Genomic DNA, 22869 nt, shown 5'->3' with positions numbered 1-22869 from the left:
ACATAGCCATACGAGGGCTTGTTTTTTTTTGTGGGACGAGTTGTATTTTTAAATGACATAATTTATTTTATCATGTTGTGTAAAGGAAATTGGGAAAAAAATCCTAAATGCATTTAAATGGCAAAAAAAGTACAGTTTCAGAATTGTTTTTTATTTACCTTGTTCACTATATAGCAGGTGAAAGAAATATTGAAAATGTTATGTCTGTCTCTCAGTCATGTAGGCGCAGCTCGCGCTGCTTCAGTCAGTGCTCTGACAACCAGCTCAGCAATTATTGGCTGTCAGTGCCTGGGCGTAGTTACAGCCGCCGCTTATTATCAATTCTTCAGTACTGAGCTGGCTGTCAGTGCCTGGGCGTAGTTACAGCCGCCGCTTATTATGTACTGAGCGGTGACTGAAAAGCGGAGCTTGCCGACATGAATAAAGTTATGTTGCAGCTCAATAGCGTTTTCTGACGTGCAGGAAATTTATAAGGCTGGGGTCACACTCAGCCGATTTTTCCACAATCTTGAATTTTTCAGAAAATCTTCAGCAAAATCCATTTTTTAGATGTGAATTTTTCCCATGAATTCACTATGAAATCACCTTCTTGGCTGAGTTGAATTGTTACCACTAATGTAGGCATACATTTCACCTACACACCTGCTTCAGGTAGCATTTAAAAAATGGAGTATAAGATGTGATGCTGCTATATTTAACATTCTATTCTCAAACCCTATATTGAAATTTAGGTTTTTAAATATACCATTTAAAAAAAAATATTTGTAAGCTGTTTTGGCTGTGTTTTTTTCTAGATTCTAACATCCCCTGAAAAGTCCCCAACGAAGGAAAAAGAAGAAAATCAAATGAATTCCCATTTAAGGTATTGTTGTTATACTTGTATAGCTAAGTTCACATAAGTCATTAGGGGGGTTGTTTAACTTTGCAATTCACCCTTTATTAAAGGTTAAAGCATCTTTTTAATTGTCGCCTCTGTTAGCAATCGGTAATGTGTGTATAGAATGTGTATTACAATACTTACCTATTTAAGTCTTCTGCTGTTTCCAGCACTGCTCTGGTCCCTTCCCTTTATCATGTGACTGCAGCTCTGACTTGCCGTTTTTCTCAGCGAGACCGTTAGTTCTTTTCTTAATGTAATCTTATGAGAGTCTCATTCTGAGTCTCATAAACATACGTTGAGAAACTGACTACCAGTCCACACATAAGAGGCTGTTTTAACTGGCTGCTCACAATAGGGATCACATCATGCAAAACAGGAGTGGAGCAGCGCTGCAAACACACTGTAAGCACATTACTGATTTTTAACAGAGGGGGCAATAAAAAAAATGCTGGAGTAGCCTTTTACTCCAGAGGGAGTTTAAATTCTAATGTTTGCTGCTCATTCCCTAGGTTACTGGCTACCTCAGCTATCTACCAGAGGTGGACCATTTCCTAAGTTTGCTGTACATCTTGAAAGCACAGTAAACATGGACCACAGATCCCACCAGCACTAGTTTTTCCTGTACAGGAATCACCATGACGTGTGAAGGAGGTCTAAAGTACAATTTATCTTGGTAGTATCGGAGACATACAGAAGAACAGAGACTTGTTGGATCCAGCGAACTGGTACACTTAAAGGAATATTCCCATCTCCAAGATCCTATTCCAATATGTAGTAGGTGTAATAATAATATTAGCAAATACCTCCAATTAGAAATGTAGTATAGTTTTTCTGATTTACTATGTCTCTTTCTTCATGTGCAGGCATTGCAGGAGCTTAGGTATCCATGGTTATGCCTACTAACTAATAAAAGTAACAGCTAGTTGCTAGTTGTCGTAACCTTGGATACCTAAGGTCCTGCAATGACTTCCCCTGAGGAAAGAGACATAGCAAATCAGAAAAAACTATACTACATTTCGAATTGGAGGTATTTGCTAATATTATTATTATTACGCCTACTAAATATTGGAATAGGATCTTGGAGATGGGAATATTCCTTTAAGTGTACCAGTTTGCTGGATTCAACCAGTCTCTGCTCTTCTGTATTTCTCTGATGCTACCAAGATAAATCGTCCTTTAGGCCTCCTTCACATGTGATGGTGATTCCTGTACAGGAAGAAGCAGTACTAGTGGGATCTGTGGTCCGTGTCCGTATTTATGTATGTGACATCTGTGTATCCATGTTTGCTGTCCATGTGTTATATCCGTGTGCCATCCATGTATCCGTATGACACGTAACCGGCGCCTGGGAAAAGCAGTACAGTTATCACTGTTTCCAGGCACCGGCTGCTGAAGGCCCCTCTCATCATTGTCTCCCCCTTAGAAATTCAAGCCAGCAAAGGATAACAGACAGCTGTGGGTTGATATTAATTGCCTTGGAAGGAGTCAGAGATATTGTCCCCCCTTGCTACCAGCCATATCTCTCACCTGTCCGAAGTGAAGATTAGCCATACTGTCCCATGCCGTAATCCATCTGTGTGAAATCTGGTTTACAACCTGAACGGTGCCATGATGCGACTGTCCAGGCTGAAAACCATGAGACAATGACGTGCAATGAAGCTGGGACTATGAAGGCAGCAGAGTGCAGAGGTAAATGCCTGGAGACAATGTCTCTTTAATATGTCCCATGTTTTCATAATTTTGCCCCATGCAGAGCCCTTTGCTTAATTGCAGAGTCCCCGGCTTACATCCACGAAGTAGCCGATTTACAGTGGAGTGGGTTGACAGTAGAATTATCAGCAAGCCAAATCAGTACCAGACAGACAGACAATGAAAGAATCAATAAGCAAAGACATGACCAGGAAGATAGCTGGGGTAAAGTGCTGGGAGTCAAGAAGACAAGGTACAAGAGTTGTCCGATTTTTCAGGGTCAAATATAAAAAAGCATCCAAAAGGTACACGAGCAGAATTTAGAGTTTAAGAGCATACAGAAGATCAATCATTAATAAATGTACCAGGGTGCAGTGTTCTGCTATTGGCTATTTCTTTCCTAGCTGAATGACAAGCTATGCCGCAAACAACTTTTTGGGATATCACAAAGCGTCAGTAAGATCGGAACTAACTCAATATAATTTGTGTTCTTTATTGTCTGCTGGGTAGAACATACAGAGTGTACTGGAGTGCTGATGCTTGATCTTTATCATTATGTATTTGGTTTTTCAGACCAAGCAAAGTTACCATTGAACCACAACGCAAAGACCAAAAATCTGTGAAAATGGATTTTGTGAGAGGTTTACAACAGAAGAAAAGCAAGTTACTTTTACATGCAAGTCTGAAATATAGAAAAGATGATTTACTTACTGCTTCAGAAATGAAAAGGCTAAATGTGAAGAACAGCGAAACGAGTCCATCTGACCAGAGTAAGATAAAGAGAGATCATTCTTTTGCTGGCAAATGTTCACCAGCCTCATCTATTACAGACACAGGTAACTTTACTTTGGATTCCAAGGATCAACCTCAGGCAGATACTAAATGTGTTAATAGATCCCCAGAATCTATTAATTCTATTGGATCAGATAAAGGCAGCACAGAATCTGACATTCAAGATGAGAGAGCAAGGGATGAGTTCTCCGAAGAGAAAGATTCTTCATTAGATGACAACATAAGTACCTTAAGCATGTGCTCCATGGATATTAGCATGTCAGATGAACAGGAAAGCACAAAGAAACAAAATCCTGCTGCTGGAGGACAAGAACTACAGAAAGACTCAGCTACTGGGACTGAAACACGTCAGAAGGATAAATCTACACGCTGGGATATTCAGTCAAGATCCACTAGCCAGTATCCAGGTTTGCCTGTTTCTGCCAATCCTTGGCAATATCCCGTATATAATTGGTACCAGCATGACAGTAATACTCAAGGATACGCAAATGTTTCTTACAGTACACAGTCAACTAATCTATACAACCAGCCATCTGCATTTCCAGTCTCAAATTCCTATATTACAAACCAACCTTACATTGGTTTTAGTGGACAGATACAAATGCCTATGTATTCAGCTGCTGGCCCATTTGGTACCAATATGCCATACCATTACACAGATGCATCCTCTTCTTCAAATCAGAATTCGGTGCAAAGTCCATACTCTTACAGATCTCCTGCAAATACTGGCTGGCCATGGGGTAAGTAAATATGGATTTCAGGAGGAGTTTATGATAAAGAAAAACCTTTCTCAAATACATTACTCACAAAAAGTTAGGGATATTTGGCTTTCACGCAAAATTTCAGGATGAACCTAAAATGCAATCTAACCTATTCTGGTGAACGTAATGTGACCTTCTCTGAACTTTTGAATGTCCAACTGTTTAATGTTTCAGTATTTTTTGCACAATTTGCTGTTCCCTAACAAGGAGCTTAATGGCAAAATTCACAACAGGTGTTTAGTTCATGAATTGTCCAATCAATTAAAATTTGTATTTAAACACTCCTCATCACGCTGTTCACATCTTGACATCATAAGACCAAGACGACTCCTAACTGGTTCAACAGTACCTGAGTAGGAAATTCTCAGACGGAAGTGGCCACTGAGCTTAACTCCTTCCAGACATGCGCCGTACTAGTACTGCTCTGCGGGAACTTCGTTCCCGCAAACAGCAGTACTAGTACAGCGGCGCGGTCTCACAGTGAGCGTCGCGGTGATTGTGTGCTGGTGCCAGCTGTATGTGACAGCTGACACCCCGCAGCAATGCCCAAGATTGGTGCTGGCGCTGATCGTGGGCATTTAACCCCTCTGATGCCACTGTCAGTAGTGCCAGCGGCATAGAGAACAATCGCGCAGGGAGGGGTCTCCCTGCGCGCTCCCACCGGGACAGCGCAATGTGATTGCGTTGTTCTGGTGGTCTCCATGGAGACCCCCGGCTCCAAGATGGCTGCGGGGTCCTTCCAGGTCCTTCAGTGAGGTGGCTTGTCAGGGCCTGCTAAGGGCAGGCGCCAGCAAGCCTACACTGCCTGTCAGATTGCTGATCTGACACTGTGGTATGCAAAGTGTCAGATCAGAGATCTGACTTGATGTAGTGAGGTCCCAACCTGGGACAATGTTATAAAGTTTTTTAAAAAAAATTAGAATGTGTAAAAATATTTTTTTTTTTAAATCCCCAATTTAACAAAAATAAATATTTTTCCAATAAATCCATTTATTTATGTACCGTATATACTCGAGTATAAGCCGACCCGAGAATAAGCCAACCCCCCTAATTTTGCCACAAAAAACTGGGAAAACTTATTGACTCGAGTATAAGCCTAGGGTGGAAAATACAGCAGCTACCGGTGAATTTAAAAAATAAAAAAAGATGCTCCATACCATTCATTATGGCCCCATAGATGCTCCATATAAAGCTGTGCCATATATAATGCTCTGCACCGGTCATTATGGTCCCATAGATGCTCCACATAAAGCTGTGCCATATATAATGCTCTGCACCGTTCATTATGGCCCCATAGATGCTCCATAGAAATCTGTGCCATATATAATGCTCTGCACCGTTCATTATGGCCCCATAGATGCTCCATAGAAAGCTGTGCCATATGTAATGCTCTGCACTGTTCATTATGGCCCCATAGATGCTCCATAGAAAGCTGTGCCATATATAATGCTCTGCACCGTTCAGTATGGCCCCATAGATGCTCCATATAAAACTGCCATATAGAATGCTCTGCACCGGTCATTATGGTCCCATAGATGCTCCACATAAAGCTGTGCCATATATAATGCTCTGCACCGTTCATTATGGCCCCATAGATGCTCCATAGAAAGCTGTGCCATATATAATGCTCTGCACCGTTCAGTATGGCCCCATAGATGCTCCACAGAAAGCTGTGCCATATATAATGCTCTGCACCGTTCATTATGGCCCCATAGATGCTCCATAGAAAGCTGTGCCATATATAATGCTCTGCACCGTTCATTATTGCCCCATAGATGCTCCTTATAAAGCTGTGCCATATAGAATGCTCTGCACCGTTCATTATTGCCCCATAAGATGCTCCATATAAAGGTGTGCCATATAGAATGCTCTGCACCGTTCATTATGGCCCCATAGATGCTCCACATAAAGCTGTGCCATATAGAATGCTCTGCACCGTTCATTATGGCCCCATAGATGCTCCACATAAAGCTGTGCCATATATAATGCTCTGCACCGTTCATTATGGCCCCATAGATGCTCCATAGAAAGCTGTGCCATATATAATGCTCTGCACCATTCAGTATGGTGTCACGCTCACGCCCTGACTGGAAGGCGTGAGCACGCGGGGGTATGTGTGGCCCCACTGTGCCACAGACCAAACCTCCCTGGAAGGGGCGTAACTAAGTAGCTTCCTAGGTGTTCGCTGGAGCCTCTGATGGTGAGGTCAGACTTGTGCAATAGGGAGCTATCAGGTACCACTCCAGGGTGGAGTCTGGTTGTGGCTGCTGATCCCACCGGGGAACGGAACATAGACAAGCAAGTGGGCACGGCTGGCACATAGGCAGGCAGACGGGTACAACAGGAACACTGTCAGGCAGGCGGGCACGGCTGGCTCTCTGGTAGGCAGGCGGGCACGGCTGGCTCTCTGGCAGGACTGGTAGACAAGACTGGTACACTGGAAGAACCGGTAGGGACCAGTCTGCAGGCAGGTATGTAGAACAGGTAAGAACCTGTTCAGACACGAGGACCTAGGAATAAGTAGATAAAGACCGCAAGAGCGGATGCAGAGCGAAAGCACAGGAGCTAGAGCCAAGAACAGAAATGCAGGAGGCGGAGCCAAGAGCAGGAGGCGGAGCCAAGTGCAAAACCGCAGGAGGCGGAGCCTAGAGCTGGAGGCGGAGCCAAGTGCAGACAGGCAGGAGGCGGAGCCAAGAGCTGGAGGCGGAGCCAAGTGCAGACAGGCAGGAGGCGGAGCCAAGAGCTGGCGGCGGAGCCAAGTGCAGGAGAAGTAGAACCGCAAGGAGCGGAGCCAGGTAGAACCGCAAGGAGCGGAGCCAGGTAGAACCGCAAGGAGCGGAGCCAGGTAGAACCGCAAGGAGCGGAGAGGAGCTGCGGGAGAGGTCTCTGCAGCAAAGCTGAGCAGAGCCACAAGGAATGTGGAGAGAAGCTGCAGCAAGGGATAACTGCAACAGCAGAAGATAAGCTGAGAAGAAAGGAGCAGAAACGCAGAAGTGAGGAGCAGAGGTAAAGTAACAAAGGTTCAGAGCAGGCAGAGCTGCAAGAGTGAGGAGTGTAAGCAGACTGAGAATACAAGGAAAGACAACAGGGAAGGAAGCCAAAGACTAGGAGACAGAGATAAGACTAAGTACAGACAAGGCAATGGAACAAGACACAAGGACAAAGACACTGGGACCAGGATATACTGCCTCCTGGTGGGCGGAAAACAAGACCAAGGAAATAACACAGAGAATCCTCCAGAGAGGGAGTAACTCAGAGAAAGGCCAGGCAAACTCAGAAGCAAGACACTAACTGAGCTAACACATTGCACAGGCCCAGAACACTGGGTGGAGCTGCACTATGTACTGGAGGCCTCTTGGTAATTGGTCAGGAACAGATTGGACAGATGCACCTGATTCCTATAAGAACCAGAGAGTTCAGGCGCCGGCCCCCTATACACACACAGCCATGAAGCATGCAGGAGAGCAGAGACATAGAACATGGTGCTGGCAAGAAACAGAAACCACAACATGACCTGGAGCAGTGGGTAAGATAGTGTGCGAGATGTGAGGCCATGCCGTGATGCCAGCAGAGTTGTTACAGTACCCCCCCCTTTACGGCCCCTCTTCTTCAAGCCCGCCAGAATAACTTGTAGAAGAAGGATGGGAGCACACATAGTCCAGGCCAACATGACATCTTCAGGGTAGAAGGCGGCAGGCGGGCCACCAGGAATCTCAGAAAACAAAGTCTCTTTGTGCTCTGCAGGGTTAGCTTCATCAGAAATCTTGGATAGCAAAGTCTCATTGTACCCAATGGGGTTAGCTTTCTCAATGAACTGGACCATCTCCTCAGGGTAGACAAGAAGCAGGGACTTGGAAGCTACCGACTTAACATCTTCACCAGCCAGACACTTGGAAACTGGAAACCCTCCCACGGGGTTCAACTTTAGCCCAACAGGTAGCAGAGAAGTTCCTGGATACTGAACATAGGAAAAGTCATTAGAGATGAGTGTGGAGAGCATCAGCTCCACCGGGTCAGAGAAAAATTGAGGTGAACAAACTTCTGTTTTGAAGTCTTCACCAGCCGGCCACAAGGACGCTGAAGGTATAAACATAGGAACTATCCTCTGCCTGTTATCCAGAAGAAATTGTCCAAATGGCGGGGATGTTCCTAGGAACGGAATACAGGTATAGTCGTTGGAGATGTGTGGAGAGATAGTCACCGCTTCCCCATCTTCGGTGACATTAGCACACCTTGACTCGACGACTAAGTGTTTACTGGTATAGTCGCTGGAGATGTGTGGAGACATAGTCACCGTTTCCCCATCTTCGGTGACGTCAGCACACCTTGTCTCCACGACTAGCAGACCAGCTGAAGAAGATGACACTGCTGAGTGTCTTTGACACATGGGAACCAGACACTTCTCAAGACTGGGTAAGTTCAAACGAAGTACCTTACTGCAACTCTTGACCAGAGCGGGTGGTAGAGTCCTTGGCTTAGAATGACCCATGGGCATAACAGACAGCATGTGGAAGACAAACTTCTTTGTGTATAAGGCTCCAACTTGGAGCTGTAGTTGTCCTTGTAGGACTAGACTGCTCTTTAGCAGGGTTAGGCCATTATCAGGCAACGCCCACACCGGGTTCTGGAGCTGAAGAACGGAGACCATACACCGACTCCGTATGACAGGCGGCTTAGACACACCAAAGCTCCCAGAAGGCAGAGAAACAGTCATTAACTTTGATGGGAAGGAAGTACTCTCACCAGGGACAGCCTCTCCTACTGGCCCAGGGTTTTGGAGTACAAGCTTCACAGGGCAAAGACCATCTGAATGTTCTTTACAACCACAGGGATGCCGTATTTCAATCTCAGCACCAGATTCAGGCTGCAGATTTGCCAGCCCCCTTTCATTAGACCTCTCGGATCTTGCTTGGGTGGCTGCTTCGGCAGGTTGTGGAACAGGTGAGTCTTGGGTGGTCATGGACGGAAGCGACGGTTTACCTACAGGTTTCTTTCGTCTGGACCATCTCTGTGAGCTTGGAGGGGAAGACTTTTCAGGAGATGCAGTACTTGGCTCATCGAAGGCTTTACAGAAAGCCACCAGGAAGGCCGGCAGATTCGAGATGATGGGGTCCCCTGCTTCCCAAAGGGGGTCGCACCACATCAAAGCATCTCCTCTTAGGTAGGCCATTAAGAAACCTACTTTCAACCAGTCAGTGGGGAATTGGGGAGCATGCCACTTGAAATAACGCAAGCACCGCTCCAGGAACACACGACATTGCTTTGGATCCCCATAGTAGCATGGAGGATCTGCTGGCATGGATTCGTCATTAGGAGCGCAGGCTTGAAGTTCATCCAACAGCTCATTGGAGATGACAATTGGGGATGGAGCAGTGAAGGATTGGCTTTCAGACTGGGTAAACATTTCCCTCGGAGGCCAATACTGGCAAGAAGAGAGTTCATCTTGTTCCGAGAGCGAAGGCACATGGGACTCAGCGGGGACCATGGCCTGTGCAAACTGTCACGCTCACGCCCTGACTGGAAGGCGTGAGCACGCGGGGGTATGTGTGGCCCCACTGTGCCACAGACCAAACCTCCCTGGAAGGGGCGTAACTAAGTAGCTTCCTAGGTGTTCGCTGGAGCCTCTGATGGTGAGGTCAGACTTGTGCAATAGGGAGCTACCAGGTACCACTCCAGGGTGGAGTCTGGTTGTGGCTGCTGATCCCACCGGGGAACGGAACATAGACAAGCAAGTGGGCACGGCTGGCACATAGGCAGGCAGACGGGTACAACAGGAACACTGTCAGGCAGGCGGGCACGGCTGGCTCTCTGGTAGGCAGGCGGGCACGGCTGGCTCTCTGGCAGGACTGGTAGACAAGACTGGTACACTGGAAGAACCGGTAGGGACCGGTCTGCAGGCAGGTATGTAGAACAGGTAAGAACCTGTTCAGACACGAGGACCTAGGAATAAGTAGATAAAGACCGCAAGAGCGGATGCAGAGCGAAAGCACAGGAGCTAGAGCCAAGAACAGAAATGCAGGAGGCGGAGCCAAGAGCAGGAGGCGGAGCCAAGTGCAAAACCTTAGGAGGCGGAGCCAAGAGCTGGAGGCGGAGCCAAGTGCAGACAGGCAGGAGGTGGAGCCAAGAGCTGGAGGCGGAGCCAAGTGCAGACAGGCAGGAGGCGGAGCCAAGAGCTGGAGGCGGAGCCAAGTGCAGACAGGCAGGAGGCGGAGCCAAGAGCTGGCGGCGGAGCCAAGTGCAGGAGAAGTAGAACCGCAAGGAGCGGAGCCAGGTAGAACCGCAAGGAGCGGAGCCAGGTAGAACCGCAAGGAGCGGAGCCAGGTAGAACCGCAAGGAGCGGAGAGGAGCTGCGGGAGAGGTCTCTGCAGCAAAGTTGAGCAGAGCCACAAGGAATGTGGAGAGAAGCTGCAGCAAGGGATAACTGCAACAGCAGAAGATAAGCTGAGAAGAAAGGAGCAGAAACGCAGAAGTGAGGAGCAGAGGTAAAGTAACAAAGGTTCAGAGCAGGCAGAGCTGCAAGAGTGAGGAGTGTAAGCAGACTGAGAATACAAGGAAAGACAACAGGGAAGGAAGCCAAAGACTAGGAGACAGAGATAAGACTAAGTACAGACAAGGCAATGGAACAAGACACAAGGACAAAGACACTGGGACCAGGATATACTGCCTCCTGGTGGGCGGAAAACAAGACCAAGGAAATAACACAGAGAATCCTCCAGAGAGGGAGTAACTCAGAGAAAGGCCAGGCAAACTCAGAAGCAAGACACTAACTGAGCTAACACATTGCACAGGCCCAGAACACTGGGTGGAGCTGCACTATATACTGGAGGCCTCTTGGTAATTGGTCAGGAACAGATTGGACAGATGCACCTGATTCCTATAAGAACCAGAGAGTTCAGGCGCCGGCCCCCTATACACACACAGCCATGAAGCATGCAGGAGAGCAGAGACATAGAACATGGTGCTGGCAAGAAACAGAAACCACAACATGACCTGGAGCAGTGGGTAAGATAGTGTGCGAGATGTGAGGCCATGCCGTGATGCCAGCAGAGTTGTTACATATGGCCTGTTGTGAATTCCGTTCTGGAGCTCCCTCCTGTGGTTGCTAATGGTATTTTTGTGAGTTCTGCCCTTGGGCTCCCTCTGGTGGTTTCAAGTGGAACTGCTGCTCCTTTGGGTAGCTGTGGCAGCTGCCTTCACTAATCGCCTTGCCTGGGTTTGTTATTTAAACCTGCTCTGGGCTTTAGTTCATGCCAGCTGTCAATGTTCTTGGTTGGATTTGGTTCTCTCCTTGGATTTCTCATATGGCCTGTCCTTGTCAGCAAAAGATAAGTTTTTGCTAGTTCTTGTTTGTCCATTTGCTTGGACTCTATTGCTCTGCAAATTTGTCTCTTTTTGTCCAGCTTGTCACTATGTCATATTCAGGCTAGCTGGAAGCTCTGGGAAAGCAGATTTGCCCCTCCACACCGTGAGTCGGTGTGGAGTTCATTTTTGTAAACTCTGCGTGGATTTTGTAGTTTTTAATACTGACCGCACAGTATCCTTTTCTCTCTGTCTATCAAGTTTAGTATTGGCCTCCTTTGCTGAAATCTGATTACATTTCTGTGTACGTCATTTCCCTCTTCACTCACAGCCAATATTTGTGGGGGGCTGTCTTTCCTTTTGGGGTTTTCTCTGAGGCAAGATGGCTTTCTATTTCCTTCTTTAGGGGTAGTTAGTTCTTAGGCTGTGAAGAGGTGTCTAGGGAGAGTCAGGAACATCCCACGGCTATTACTAGTGTTGTTGTTAGGATTAGGGACTGCGGTCAGTAGAGATACCACCTTCTCATAGCTCGTCCCATTTTAGCCACCAGGTCATATCAGTGTGGCCTCTTAACCACCATTTCATAACAATGGCCCCATAGATGCTCCACAGAAAGCTGTGCCATATATAATGCTCTGCACCGTTCATTATGGCCCCATAGATGCTCCATAGAAAGCTGTGCCATATATAATGCTCTGCACCGTTCATTATTGCCCCATAGATGCTCCTTATAAAGCTGTGCCATATAGAATGCTCTGCACCCTTCATTATTGCCCCATAAGATGCTCCATATAAAGCTGTGCCATATAGAATGCTCTGCACCGTTCATTATGGCCCCATAGATGCTTCATATAAATCTGTGCAATATATAATGCTGCTGCTGCTTTAAAAAAAAAAAATGACATACTCACCTCTCTTGCTGCCCGCAGCTCCTCAGCGTCCCGTCTCGGCGTCTCTCCGCACTCACTGTTCAGGCAGAGGGCGGTGCGCACACTAGTACGTCATCGCGCCCTCTGACCTGAACAGTCAGAGCAAGAGGACGCGGAATACAGAGCAGCGCCCTGCGTGTGGAACGCGGACAGGTAACTATGACATGCCTGCTCCTGGCGTCCCTGGCTCCTTATCCCGGACAGCTGATCTCCGGGTGCCGCAGCCTCTTCCTCTGTCAGCTGTCACCGTTACTGCTGATTAGAGGAATGAATATGCGGCTCCACCCCTATGGGAGTGGAGTCCATATTCATAACTTTAATGAGCTGTCCCACGTGACCACTGAACAGGGGAAGAGCTGCGGCGCCGAAGACCGTGGGACAGGCAGGGGGAGCGCCAGGAGAGCCGGGACTAGGTGAGTATATGACAAACCTCTCTCCCCCTCACCCGCCGACCCCACCGCCGATCATGACTCAAGTATAAGCCGAGAGGGGCAATTTCAGCCCAAAAATTTGGGCTGAAAATCTCGGCTTATACTCGAGTATATACGGTAAATAAAAAAACAATAAAAGTACACATATTTGGTATCCCTGCATCCGTAACGACCCGCTCTATAAAACTGTCCCACTAGTAAACCCCTTCATTGAGCACTGTAAAAAAAAGTAAAAAACAATGCTTTATCATCATACCGCCGAAAAAATGGTGCAATAAAATGCGATCAAAAAGACGGACGGATGTAAATAAAAATGGTACCACTGAAAACATCATCTTGTCCCGCAAAAAACAAGCCATCATGCAGCTCCATAAGCAGAAAAATAAAAAAGTTATAGCTCTCAGTGATGCAAAAATAATTTTTTCTATAAAATATTTTTTTAATTGTGTAAAAGCGCCAAAACATGAAAAAAAGGTATAAGTAATCGTACTGACCCGAAGAATAATGCTGCCTTATCAATTTTACCACAAGCGGAATGGTATATTAAAAAAAAAAGCAATTGAATTGCTGTTTTTGTTCATTTTGCCTCCCAAAAATCGGAGTAAACTGTTATCAAAAAATGTCATGTGCCCGAAAATGGTACCAATAAAAACGTCAATCGTCCCTCAAAAAAAAAGACCTCACATGACTCTGTGTGCCAAAATATGGATAAATTACAACTCTCAAAATGTGGTGATGCAAAAACTATTTTTTTAAAATAAAAAGCGTCTTTTAGTGTGTGACAGCTGTCAAACATAAAAACCCACTATAAATAGTAAGTCAAACTCCCCTTTATCACCACCTTAATTAGGGAAAAATAATAAAATAAAAAAATGTATTTCCATTTTCCCATTAGGGTTAGAGTTGGGGTTAGGGTTGTTTTAGGGTTCGGGTTGGGGCTGGGGTTAGGGTTGGGGCTAAAGTTAGGGTTAGGGTTGGCGCTAAAGTTAAGGTTGGGATTAGGGTTAGTGTTGGGATTAGAGTTAGGGTTGGAATTAGGATTAGGGTTGGAGTTAGGGTTAAGGATGGAATTAGGGTTACGGTTGGGATTAGGGTTAGGGGAGTGTTAGGGTTAGGTTTGTGGTTAGGGTTGGGATTAGGGTTAGGGGTGTGTTGGGGTTAGGTTTATGGTTAGGGTTGGGACTAGGGTTAGGGGTGTGTTGGGTTTAGGGTTGGAGTTAGAATTGGGGGGTTTCCACTGTTCAGTCACATCAGGTGCAGACATGGCATCTGATCTCAATTCCAGCCAATTTTGCATTGAAAAGTCAAACGGCGCTCCTTCCCTTCCGAGCTCTGCCATGCACCCAAGCAGTGGTTTACCTGCATATATGGGGTATCTACGTACTCAGGACAAATTGTACAATAACTTTGGGGGTCCGATTTCTCCCTTGGTAAAATAAAACAAATTGGAACTGAAGTAATTTTTTATGTGAAAAAAAGTTATATGTTCATTTTTTTTAAACATTTCAAAAATTCTTGTGAAGCCCCTGAAGGGTTAATAAACTTGAATGTGGTTTTGAGCACCTTGAGGGGTGCAGTTTTTAGAATGGTGTCACTTTTTGTCATATAGGCCCCTCAAAGTCACTTCAAATGTGAGGTGGTTCCTAAAAAAAAATGGTTTTGCAAATTTTGTTGTGAAAATGAGAAATCGCTGGTCAACTTTTAACCCTTATAACTTCCTAACAAAAATTATATATTGACTATTTTGTGTGATATCACTCTCTAATTTAAAGGCATAAAAACAAAAAGTTTGAAAATTGCAAAATTTTCAAAATTTTCGCCAAATTTCCATTTTTTTCCACAAATAAACGAAAGGCACATCAAAGAAATTTTACCACTGTCATAAAGTACATTATGTCACGAGAAAACAGTGTCAGAATGACCAGTATCCGTTGAAGCGTTTCAGAGTTATGACCTCATAAAGTGACAGTGGTCAGAATTTAAAAAAATGGCCGGGTCAGGAAGTTAAAAACAGGCTTCGGGGTGAAGGGGTTAAAGTGTCACATAGTGTCATCAGCAGGTTGCAACAGAGATATAGAGACTGGAAGAGTCTCAGTAAGGCAGAGAACTGGACGTCCTTTGACCACATCCCCCACTGAAAACAGCTTCATTGTAAACAATGTCCTTCGGACCGCATGATGAATGCCACTTAACTCAAGGCACACTTAAGGACGAGTCACCCAAGTGTCATGTCAGACCATTCAAAACCATTTACATCAGTGTGGTCTGCATGCTAGATGACCTACAAGAGTACCTTCCTCATTGCTGTACACTGATAAAAGTCGATTTGCACTGATCAGAAATTATGGCCACAAGCTTTGTTGGAGACGTCAAGAAGATCGCTATGCATCAGCCACTGTTGTCACCAGACGAGCCTTTGGCGGTGGTGTTGCAGTGTGAGCAGATGTGTCTAGTCAATATAGAACTGCCCGACAGTTTTTGAATGGTACAATGAAGAGCCCCTACTACTTGAATACCATCATTAATCCAGTCATTGTGCCTCTGTATGAACAACACAGGCCTAATTTCATTTTCATGGACGACAATGCTCTAGCTCATCAAGGTCACATAGTTAGGGAACAGCTGATGGAGTGTGGGGTACCTCAAATGGAATGGTCAGTACTTTCTCCAGACCTGAATCCCATAGAAAACCTATCGGATTAGCTGAGTTGCCGTGTAGAGGCTCCTAACTCTGTACCTAAGAAAATCAATGACATCAAGAAGAGTGGGATGCCATGCCTCAGCAGACAATAACTTGACTTGTGAACAGCATGGGATGTCGTTGTTAAGCTGTAATTGATGCTCAAGGCCTCATGACATGTTAGTGAGACAATGACATTTTTTGTTGATATATATTGGCTTTTGTTTCAATATAATGTTTGAGATGATAAAATATCATTGTAGTGTGAACTTTTTACGTTTTCCATAAATTTTGCCGAAAGCCAAATGTTCCTAACTTTTTGTGAGTAGTGTACAGTATAATTAGGGAAAATAAAAACAAAACCTATCTAATTATGATAATATGATTTTCAACTTTTACCTCTTAAATACTGCAATATTTTCCTTTTTACGCTTTCGTTTCTCCAAAAGAGCCATATTTTTTTTTATTTTGTCCGTCAACCATATGCAAGCTTGTTTTTTGAGGGACGAGTTGTAATTTTGAATGACACCATTCATTTTAACATTCAATGCACTGAAAAAATGGAAATAAAATTCCAAGTGCTGAGAAATTATGAAAAAAAATGTACTTCCGCCAAGGATTTTGGGGTTTTGTTTTTCAAGACCCGTAACATTTTATTTTTTGGGGGGGATTGAGCTGTGTGAGGGCCTCTTTTTTTACATAACATGACAGCTTTATTGATACAAATTTAGTGTAGATTTAATGTTTTGGTCGTTTCTTATTACATTTTATGGGAAGGATTGGTGACTGAAAAAATTATTTTTCTCATTACTGTGTTTAACAGTCAGGTTGATTAACCCCTTACTGACGACATCGGGCATAATAGTATGCCGATGTTGGGGTCCCTCACTATGATGTGGGCTCCGGCGGTGAGCCCACATATTGCCGGGGACATGTCAGCTGTTTTGAACAGCTGATATGTGCCCGCAATAGCCACGGGTGGAATCGCGATCCACCCGCAGCTATTAACTAGTTAAATGCCGCTGTCAAACTGACAGCGACATTTAAATCATGCTTCTGGCCATCGGGCCAGAAATACACAAACCGGTGACCCCTGCGAGTCACCAGTGTATTGGCATGACAACCTGAATTCTCCTGGAGACCTCTATGGTTGTCAGTGCAGGCTTGCTGTGAGCGCCACCCTGTGGTCGGCGCTTATAGCAAGTAAATCTGCTATATAACCTGCAGCCACTGCCCCTCTTTGAAGCAAAGTTTCATCAGTGACCTTCGTTTCAGGGTCTGGGATAGCCCCTACTGTATTGAACATAAGTTGGTTGTCAATTCCGACGTATGCTCAGTAGGATTTTGTCACTGTGCACTTTTCTTTTCAGTGCATTGTGAAAATATGCTCTCTTACCGGTTCTGATCAGGAGTGATGAGCCGACAAAAGAGCGCACTGTCGGTGCACATTGTAAGGAAAGAGCGAGGGAGCAGAGACCAGTGGGTAAGAAACTTCAATAAGTCCCATCCGCTTTGCTGGACCTTAACCTAAATGAGATTCAGATTTCCTATGGTCACATTGCACTATGACTTTCTGTTGCTGGTTGCAAACTTCAATGCAAACTGAATGCGCCTGTGAGTTTCATGCAAGTTATGAGTTTCACACAGGTTGTACATTTGTTTTCGGATCCTCAACTTGTGCAAAAATAGCTTTTCCTCATCATGTAGTCCCAGCCTTATGAACTGTGACTTGTAAAAATAAAAACAGGCAAACTCACTCTATTAGGAGGGAAAGGTTAAAGGGGTTTTCCCATGAAGAAAGTACATTTTAATCAATTGATCTTAGAAAAATAATAAGTTCCAAAATTGAATGTGTTAAAACAATGTTCCTGTGCTGAGATAATCTTATAAATGTCTCCCTGCTATGTACTGTGTAATGGCCGTGTCTGACCGTGCAGGAACAGGGTACTTGATAAAGCCCTACAACAGGTTGAAAGCTAGTATATATTGATGGCGGAATACATTTTATCGCATGACTGAACACTCGAGTTTGGGCGCTGTCTACCTTTATGTGTGCAGGAGCATGGTCTGAACATATCACATCTACTGGGCAGCGGAGGAAGCAAAAGAGAGGATACAGACAGGACAGCATGAGATCTCAGCTGATCCTTTCTGTGAGGTAAAATATTATCCTGCCTGTTTTATCACATGGGCAAGTGCTTCTGTATGAGCTCAACGGCAGCCGGAACTTCTACTTCAATGACTTGATGACTTCAGGGGACTCAAGTCAGAACAGAAACACTTGCCTATGTGATAAAACAGGCAGGGTAATGTTTTACCTCACAGACGTCACCAGCTACAACCCACTGCTATGTTGTCTGTATACTCTCTTAATGCAGGGTCACATTATCTCTGTTCAGGAACATTTTTTTTTCACACGTCTAATTGTAGAACTTATTTTAACTCTAAGATCTATTGATTAAAATGTACATTAGTCCTAAACAGCATTAATTCAAAGTTGACTCACGTTTACCAAATATCATGTAAGATTTTGATAACATTTGGGGAGAAGAAAGGCAAACAAAACTGACTTCAAAAATTCCTCCCTCTCACAATGAAATCTCCTTGTGGTTTTGACTTACTCTATTTTTTTTTTAAATAATGATTTTATTATTTTCATTGTTTTGCAGCTTCTTGGCAATAATATAAAGAAGACGAGACAGGACAACACTCGGTGGATGCCATATCTGTGTTTTTTTTATATTTTCTAATGTTCTAGTGTTCCTCAGGGCACGCTTATAAAGTGTCCAGAACTATTTTATATGTGTTTCTAATGAGTCACATTATATTTGTTTTCTAATTGTTACTCTAAGAGATCTCAAAGATTTCATGGTTTAGAAATTATTGTTATGCCTTTACTGTCTTATATAAAAAAAACTGAATGAACACTTGTGTCAGCTCTTCTCGGGTGAAATGTTAGCAAGTTCCATCTGTTCGGCCATTATTCTAGGTCATACCCCCAGATCTGTGAACTGAGCAGTAAGGATAATTAGCTGGTCTAAGAAGCATATCCATCTTTCCTACTTAAACACATTCTTCATTGTAACTTAATGTTTTATATTTTAAAGCCATTGTATGATTTTATAGAAGTAACTGACTGTAATAGGCATCATCACTTTCTTGTAGGCATACATCCTCTCCCCAGCAACCTGTGTGCATTTGACATGACATTATTTGTTCCTTTTATTGCATTACTTTCTTCATTGATTCCTTCTGCATAATTTATATGTAGTTTTAGCACTGGTTTTGTACTCTGAGCTTGTTGCCCTGTGCACAATATTTTAAGACAGACTGAAATGTCAAGTTTGTTCTGTCAAAAGCAGTAGTGTTTCAAAATAGATAAAAAAACAACATAAAGACTACATTCTAGAGCTGCTGTGATACTTATAAAGACAGTAAAATGTGGTAACAACTATTAGCAGGTCATCTTTATTATGTAGGTTTGATGAATCGGTGAGTGGTTGTATTGTGTGTGGTATTGTTATTAGTATTGTAAACTTTATTAAAATGTTTGCCTTCTGATTCAGTGTTTACTAGGGTTGAGCGAAACGGGTCGTTCATTTTCATAAGTCGCCGACTTTTGGCAAAGTCGGCGTCTCATGAAACCCGACCCAATCCCTGCGTGGGGTCGGCCATGCGGTACGCGATCTTGGCGCCAAAGTCGCGTTTCGTATGACGCGATTAGCGCCATTTTTTCAGCCAATGAATGAGCGTGGGCAGAGTGATGACATAGGTGTTAGGGGAGTGAACGCCTATCGTCATGTTATCGCTCGTGCGCAGTAGCGATTTGGAATGTGCAAATCGAAATTTCTGTTCTGGGATGGAGGGGAGAGAGAGAGAGAGATATTTTTTTCACTCGACTTTTAAGACAGTCGGGTTTCACAAAACCCGACTTGACCCAAAAAACACTAAAGGTCGCTCAACCCTAGTGTTTACTTTTCTTAATTTCCAAAATGCTTGATTTCTTTGAAGGTTGTGTCTTCTATCTTTACACACTTCTTTCCTTTCCCCTTCCCAACATGTGGCGTATATCTATAGTGCTGTGGGATCGCACGAGCTCACGCCAAGCATCGGCACGATCAAATGTGGGTGTCAACTCAGTATGAGAGGTGACGCCCTGCTAGCATTGATCGTGGGCTTTTAGCCCCTCTGATGCTGCTGTCAGTAGTGACAGTGACAACAATGGGCATCGCAGAGGGTGGTAGCTCCCTCTCTGCTCCCATGATCACAACGTGTTTGCCATTGCGTTGTGCCGACAGTCTCTATGGTGACCCCGGGATCTGACCCCGGGATGAAAGATGGCTGCAAGGTCACCCAGGGACGATGGCCTTGGCCTTTAAGCTCTCTGAGAATAGGAGCTGAAATGCCTCCTCCCTGCCTGCAAGACGCTGATCTGATGCCCTGCAATTTAAAAGCATTGCAAAGTATGAGATCATCAGGAAACATAGATGTCCCATACTGGGACAAGGTAAAAATGTATAGGCTCGTCCAAGGTCGCCTCCTCCTGATTGATGCGGGTTCCGGGGAGGAGCCTGCGACTTTTCACCGATCCACCCACGGCTGTTAACATCTTAAATGCTGTGGTCAATCTCTGACAGCAGCATTTAACATACCCGCACCGGAAACGCGTCATAAACTCCCGCCCATCGGCTTCTAGTCTCCCAAGAAGACTATTGAAGCCAGTAAAAAGTAATTTAAAAAAAAGGTTTAAAATAGATTTTAAAAATATAGTTTAAATCACACCCCATTTGAAATAAAACTATAAAAAAAACCAAACAACATATTTGGTATCACCACCTCCAGAATCGCCCGATCTGTCAATATATAAAAATAATTAATCTGATCGGTAAATGGTGTAATTAGAGATAAGATCAAAACGCCAGAATTATATTTTTTTGGTCGCCACAGCATTGCATTAAAATGCAATAACGGTCAGTCAAAACATAGTATCTACCCCAAAGTGGTATCAATAAAAACTAAAGCGCGGCGCGCACAATATAAGCCCTCCTCCAGCCCCATCATGAAAAATAGAGATGCTACAGGTCACGGAGAATGGCGACTTTTTCTATTTTACACACTTTGAAATTTTTTTTCAGCACTCAAATAAAATAGAACCTATACATGTTTGGTATCGACGAACTCGTAATGACATGGAGAATCATAATTCCAGGTTAGATTTACATAAAACAGTTGGGGAATTGCACTGTTTCTGCAATTTCTCTGCAGATAAAGTACGCATATTTAGTATCGCCGCACGGAACTACCCGACTTAACCCAGTGTTAACCCCTTCTGTGAACACTGAAAAAAATATAAAATGTTGCAAAAAACTATGTTTTTTCATCATACGACTAAACAAAAAGTGGAGTAAAACGTGATCAAAAAGTCTAATGTAAATATAAATTGTAGCTTTGAAAATGACATCTTGTCCCACAAAAAAATAAACCGCCATACAGCTCCATAAGTGCAAAAATAAAAAAGTTATAGGTCTCAGAATAAAGCGATACAATAACAATAATTTTTTCTATTAAATAGTTTTTATTGTATAATAATGCCAAAACATAAAAAAAATTATATAAATCGCTGTAATCGTACTGACTTGAAGAATAAATCTTCCTTATCACTTTTTCCACACAGTGAACGGCAGAAAAAAAATCCAAAAAACAATTCCTGAACTTGTTGATTTTTCTTCATTTGAACTCCCAAAAATCGTAATAGAAAAACCGTAATAGCAAAAATCAAGCCCTCACATGACTGTTGGAAAAATATAGAAAAATTATCTCTCAAATTACAGGCATGCAAAAACTTTGTTTTGCAAAAAAAAAATAGAATCTTTTAGTGTGTGACAGCAGCCAAACAGAAAAAAACTATATGAATATGGCATCTTTATGATCACACCCACCCGAAGAATAGAGTTGTCTAATCACTTATACCACACAAGGAACAGCATTTATCCAATATAAGTACTCAGCGTAGAGCACAGGTTAAGGCCGGTTTCACACGTCCTGATATTTCCAGTACCTGTAAACACGGTAGCGGAGATATCCGTGTCCGTCTGTGTACTATGTTCTGCACACATGTGGCAACTGTGTGCCGCATCAGTACCACACTGACGGCTGCCGGGCAAGCAGCGCTACAGTAAGCGCTGTTCCTCTGTGTGTGGCGCTAAACGAGGCTATCATCCCTTCTCCCCTGCTCTGCTGGCAGCTGCGCGAGCAGGGGAGAATGTGTGAAAGAAAAATCTGACGTGGGGTCCCCCCTAGTTTATTAACCCCTTCAAGACCTTGCCCTTTTTCAGTTTAGCTTTTTCGTTTTTCGCTCCCCTCCTTCCCAGAGCCATAACTTTTTTATTTTTCCGTCAATATGGCCATGTGAGGGCTTGTTTTTTGCTGGACAAGTTGTACTTTTGAACGACATCATTGGTTTTAGCATGTCGTGTATTAGAAACCGGGAAAAAAATTCCAAGTGCAGTGAAATTGCAAAAAAAGTGCAATCCCGCACTTGTTTTTTGTTTGGCTTTTTTGCTAGGTTCACTAAATGCTAAAACTGACCTGCCATTATGATTCCCCAGGTCATTATGAGTTCATTGACACCAATCATGTCTAGGTTATGTTTTATCTAAGTGGTAAAAACAAATTACAAGCTTTGCTAAAAAAAAATTGTGCAATTTTCTTTTTAGCAAAGTTTGTAATTTTTTAGCCTGCGCCCCATCCACTATGTTGTAACATCTGGCCGCTGTGGGTTTGATGCTGACGATGTACGCAGCAACCAACCCGCAGCAGTTACTGACCGCGGGAACATATCCTAAGTGTCCACACATTTGGCATTTCTGTAGTGATGAGAGCCTGCCTAATTTACGGAGTTTGTGTCTCCAGAAGCACGAGCTGGGCACAATATACGGGCACTGCAGTTTACTGGACGCTACACTGGCAGATTTGCAATTTTCACTCGGCAACATTCACTGCTGCTTGTTTCTGGCAAATACCCACGGAGTCAAAATCCTCACTATACCTGTAGATAAATTCCCAGAGGGGTGTACGTTTCAAAATAGGGTCACTTGAGAGGGAATTCTGCTCTTCTGGCAGGAAGGGGCTCTGTATAAGGAGCCTGCAAACTATTCTATGAAATTTTGTTCTCCCACAAGTTAACCCCTTTCTGACCTCGGACGGGATAGTACGTCCGAGGTCAGAACCCCCGCTTTGATGCAGGGCTCTGGCGGTGAGCCCGCATCAAAGCCGGGACATGTCAGCTGTTTTGAACAGCTGACATGTGCCCGCAATAGCGGCGGGTGAAATCGTGATTCACCCGCCGCTATTAACTAGTTAAATGCCGCTGACAAAACGCAGACAGTAGCATTTAACTGGCGCTTCC

The 22869-nt window shown here is 44.1% G+C and overlaps 1 protein-coding gene across 1 annotated transcript in view; it reads left to right on the top strand.

Annotated features, from left to right (window-relative positions):
- TEX15 (testis expressed 15, meiosis and synapsis associated) overlaps nt 1-18369 on the top strand; it is a 247059-nt gene extending 228690 nt beyond the window's left edge. Inside the window, exons 8-10 of the mRNA XM_077274002.1 lie at nt 795-862; nt 3143-4101; nt 18131-18369. Of these exons, the coding sequence (XP_077130117.1) occupies nt 795-862; nt 3143-4101; nt 18131-18144 (1041 nt within the window). The 3' untranslated portion in view covers nt 18145-18369. The remainder of the gene's footprint in view (nt 1-794; nt 863-3142; nt 4102-18130) is intronic.
- Nucleotides 18370-22869: the final 4500 nt, after the last annotated feature.

Source organism: Ranitomeya variabilis, chromosome 1 (assembly GCF_051348905.1).
Source record: "Ranitomeya variabilis isolate aRanVar5 chromosome 1, aRanVar5.hap1, whole genome shotgun sequence".
Classification (NCBI taxonomy): Eukaryota; Metazoa; Chordata; class Amphibia; order Anura; family Dendrobatidae; genus Ranitomeya; species Ranitomeya variabilis.
This window is presented reverse-complemented; position numbering and strand designations above follow the sequence as displayed.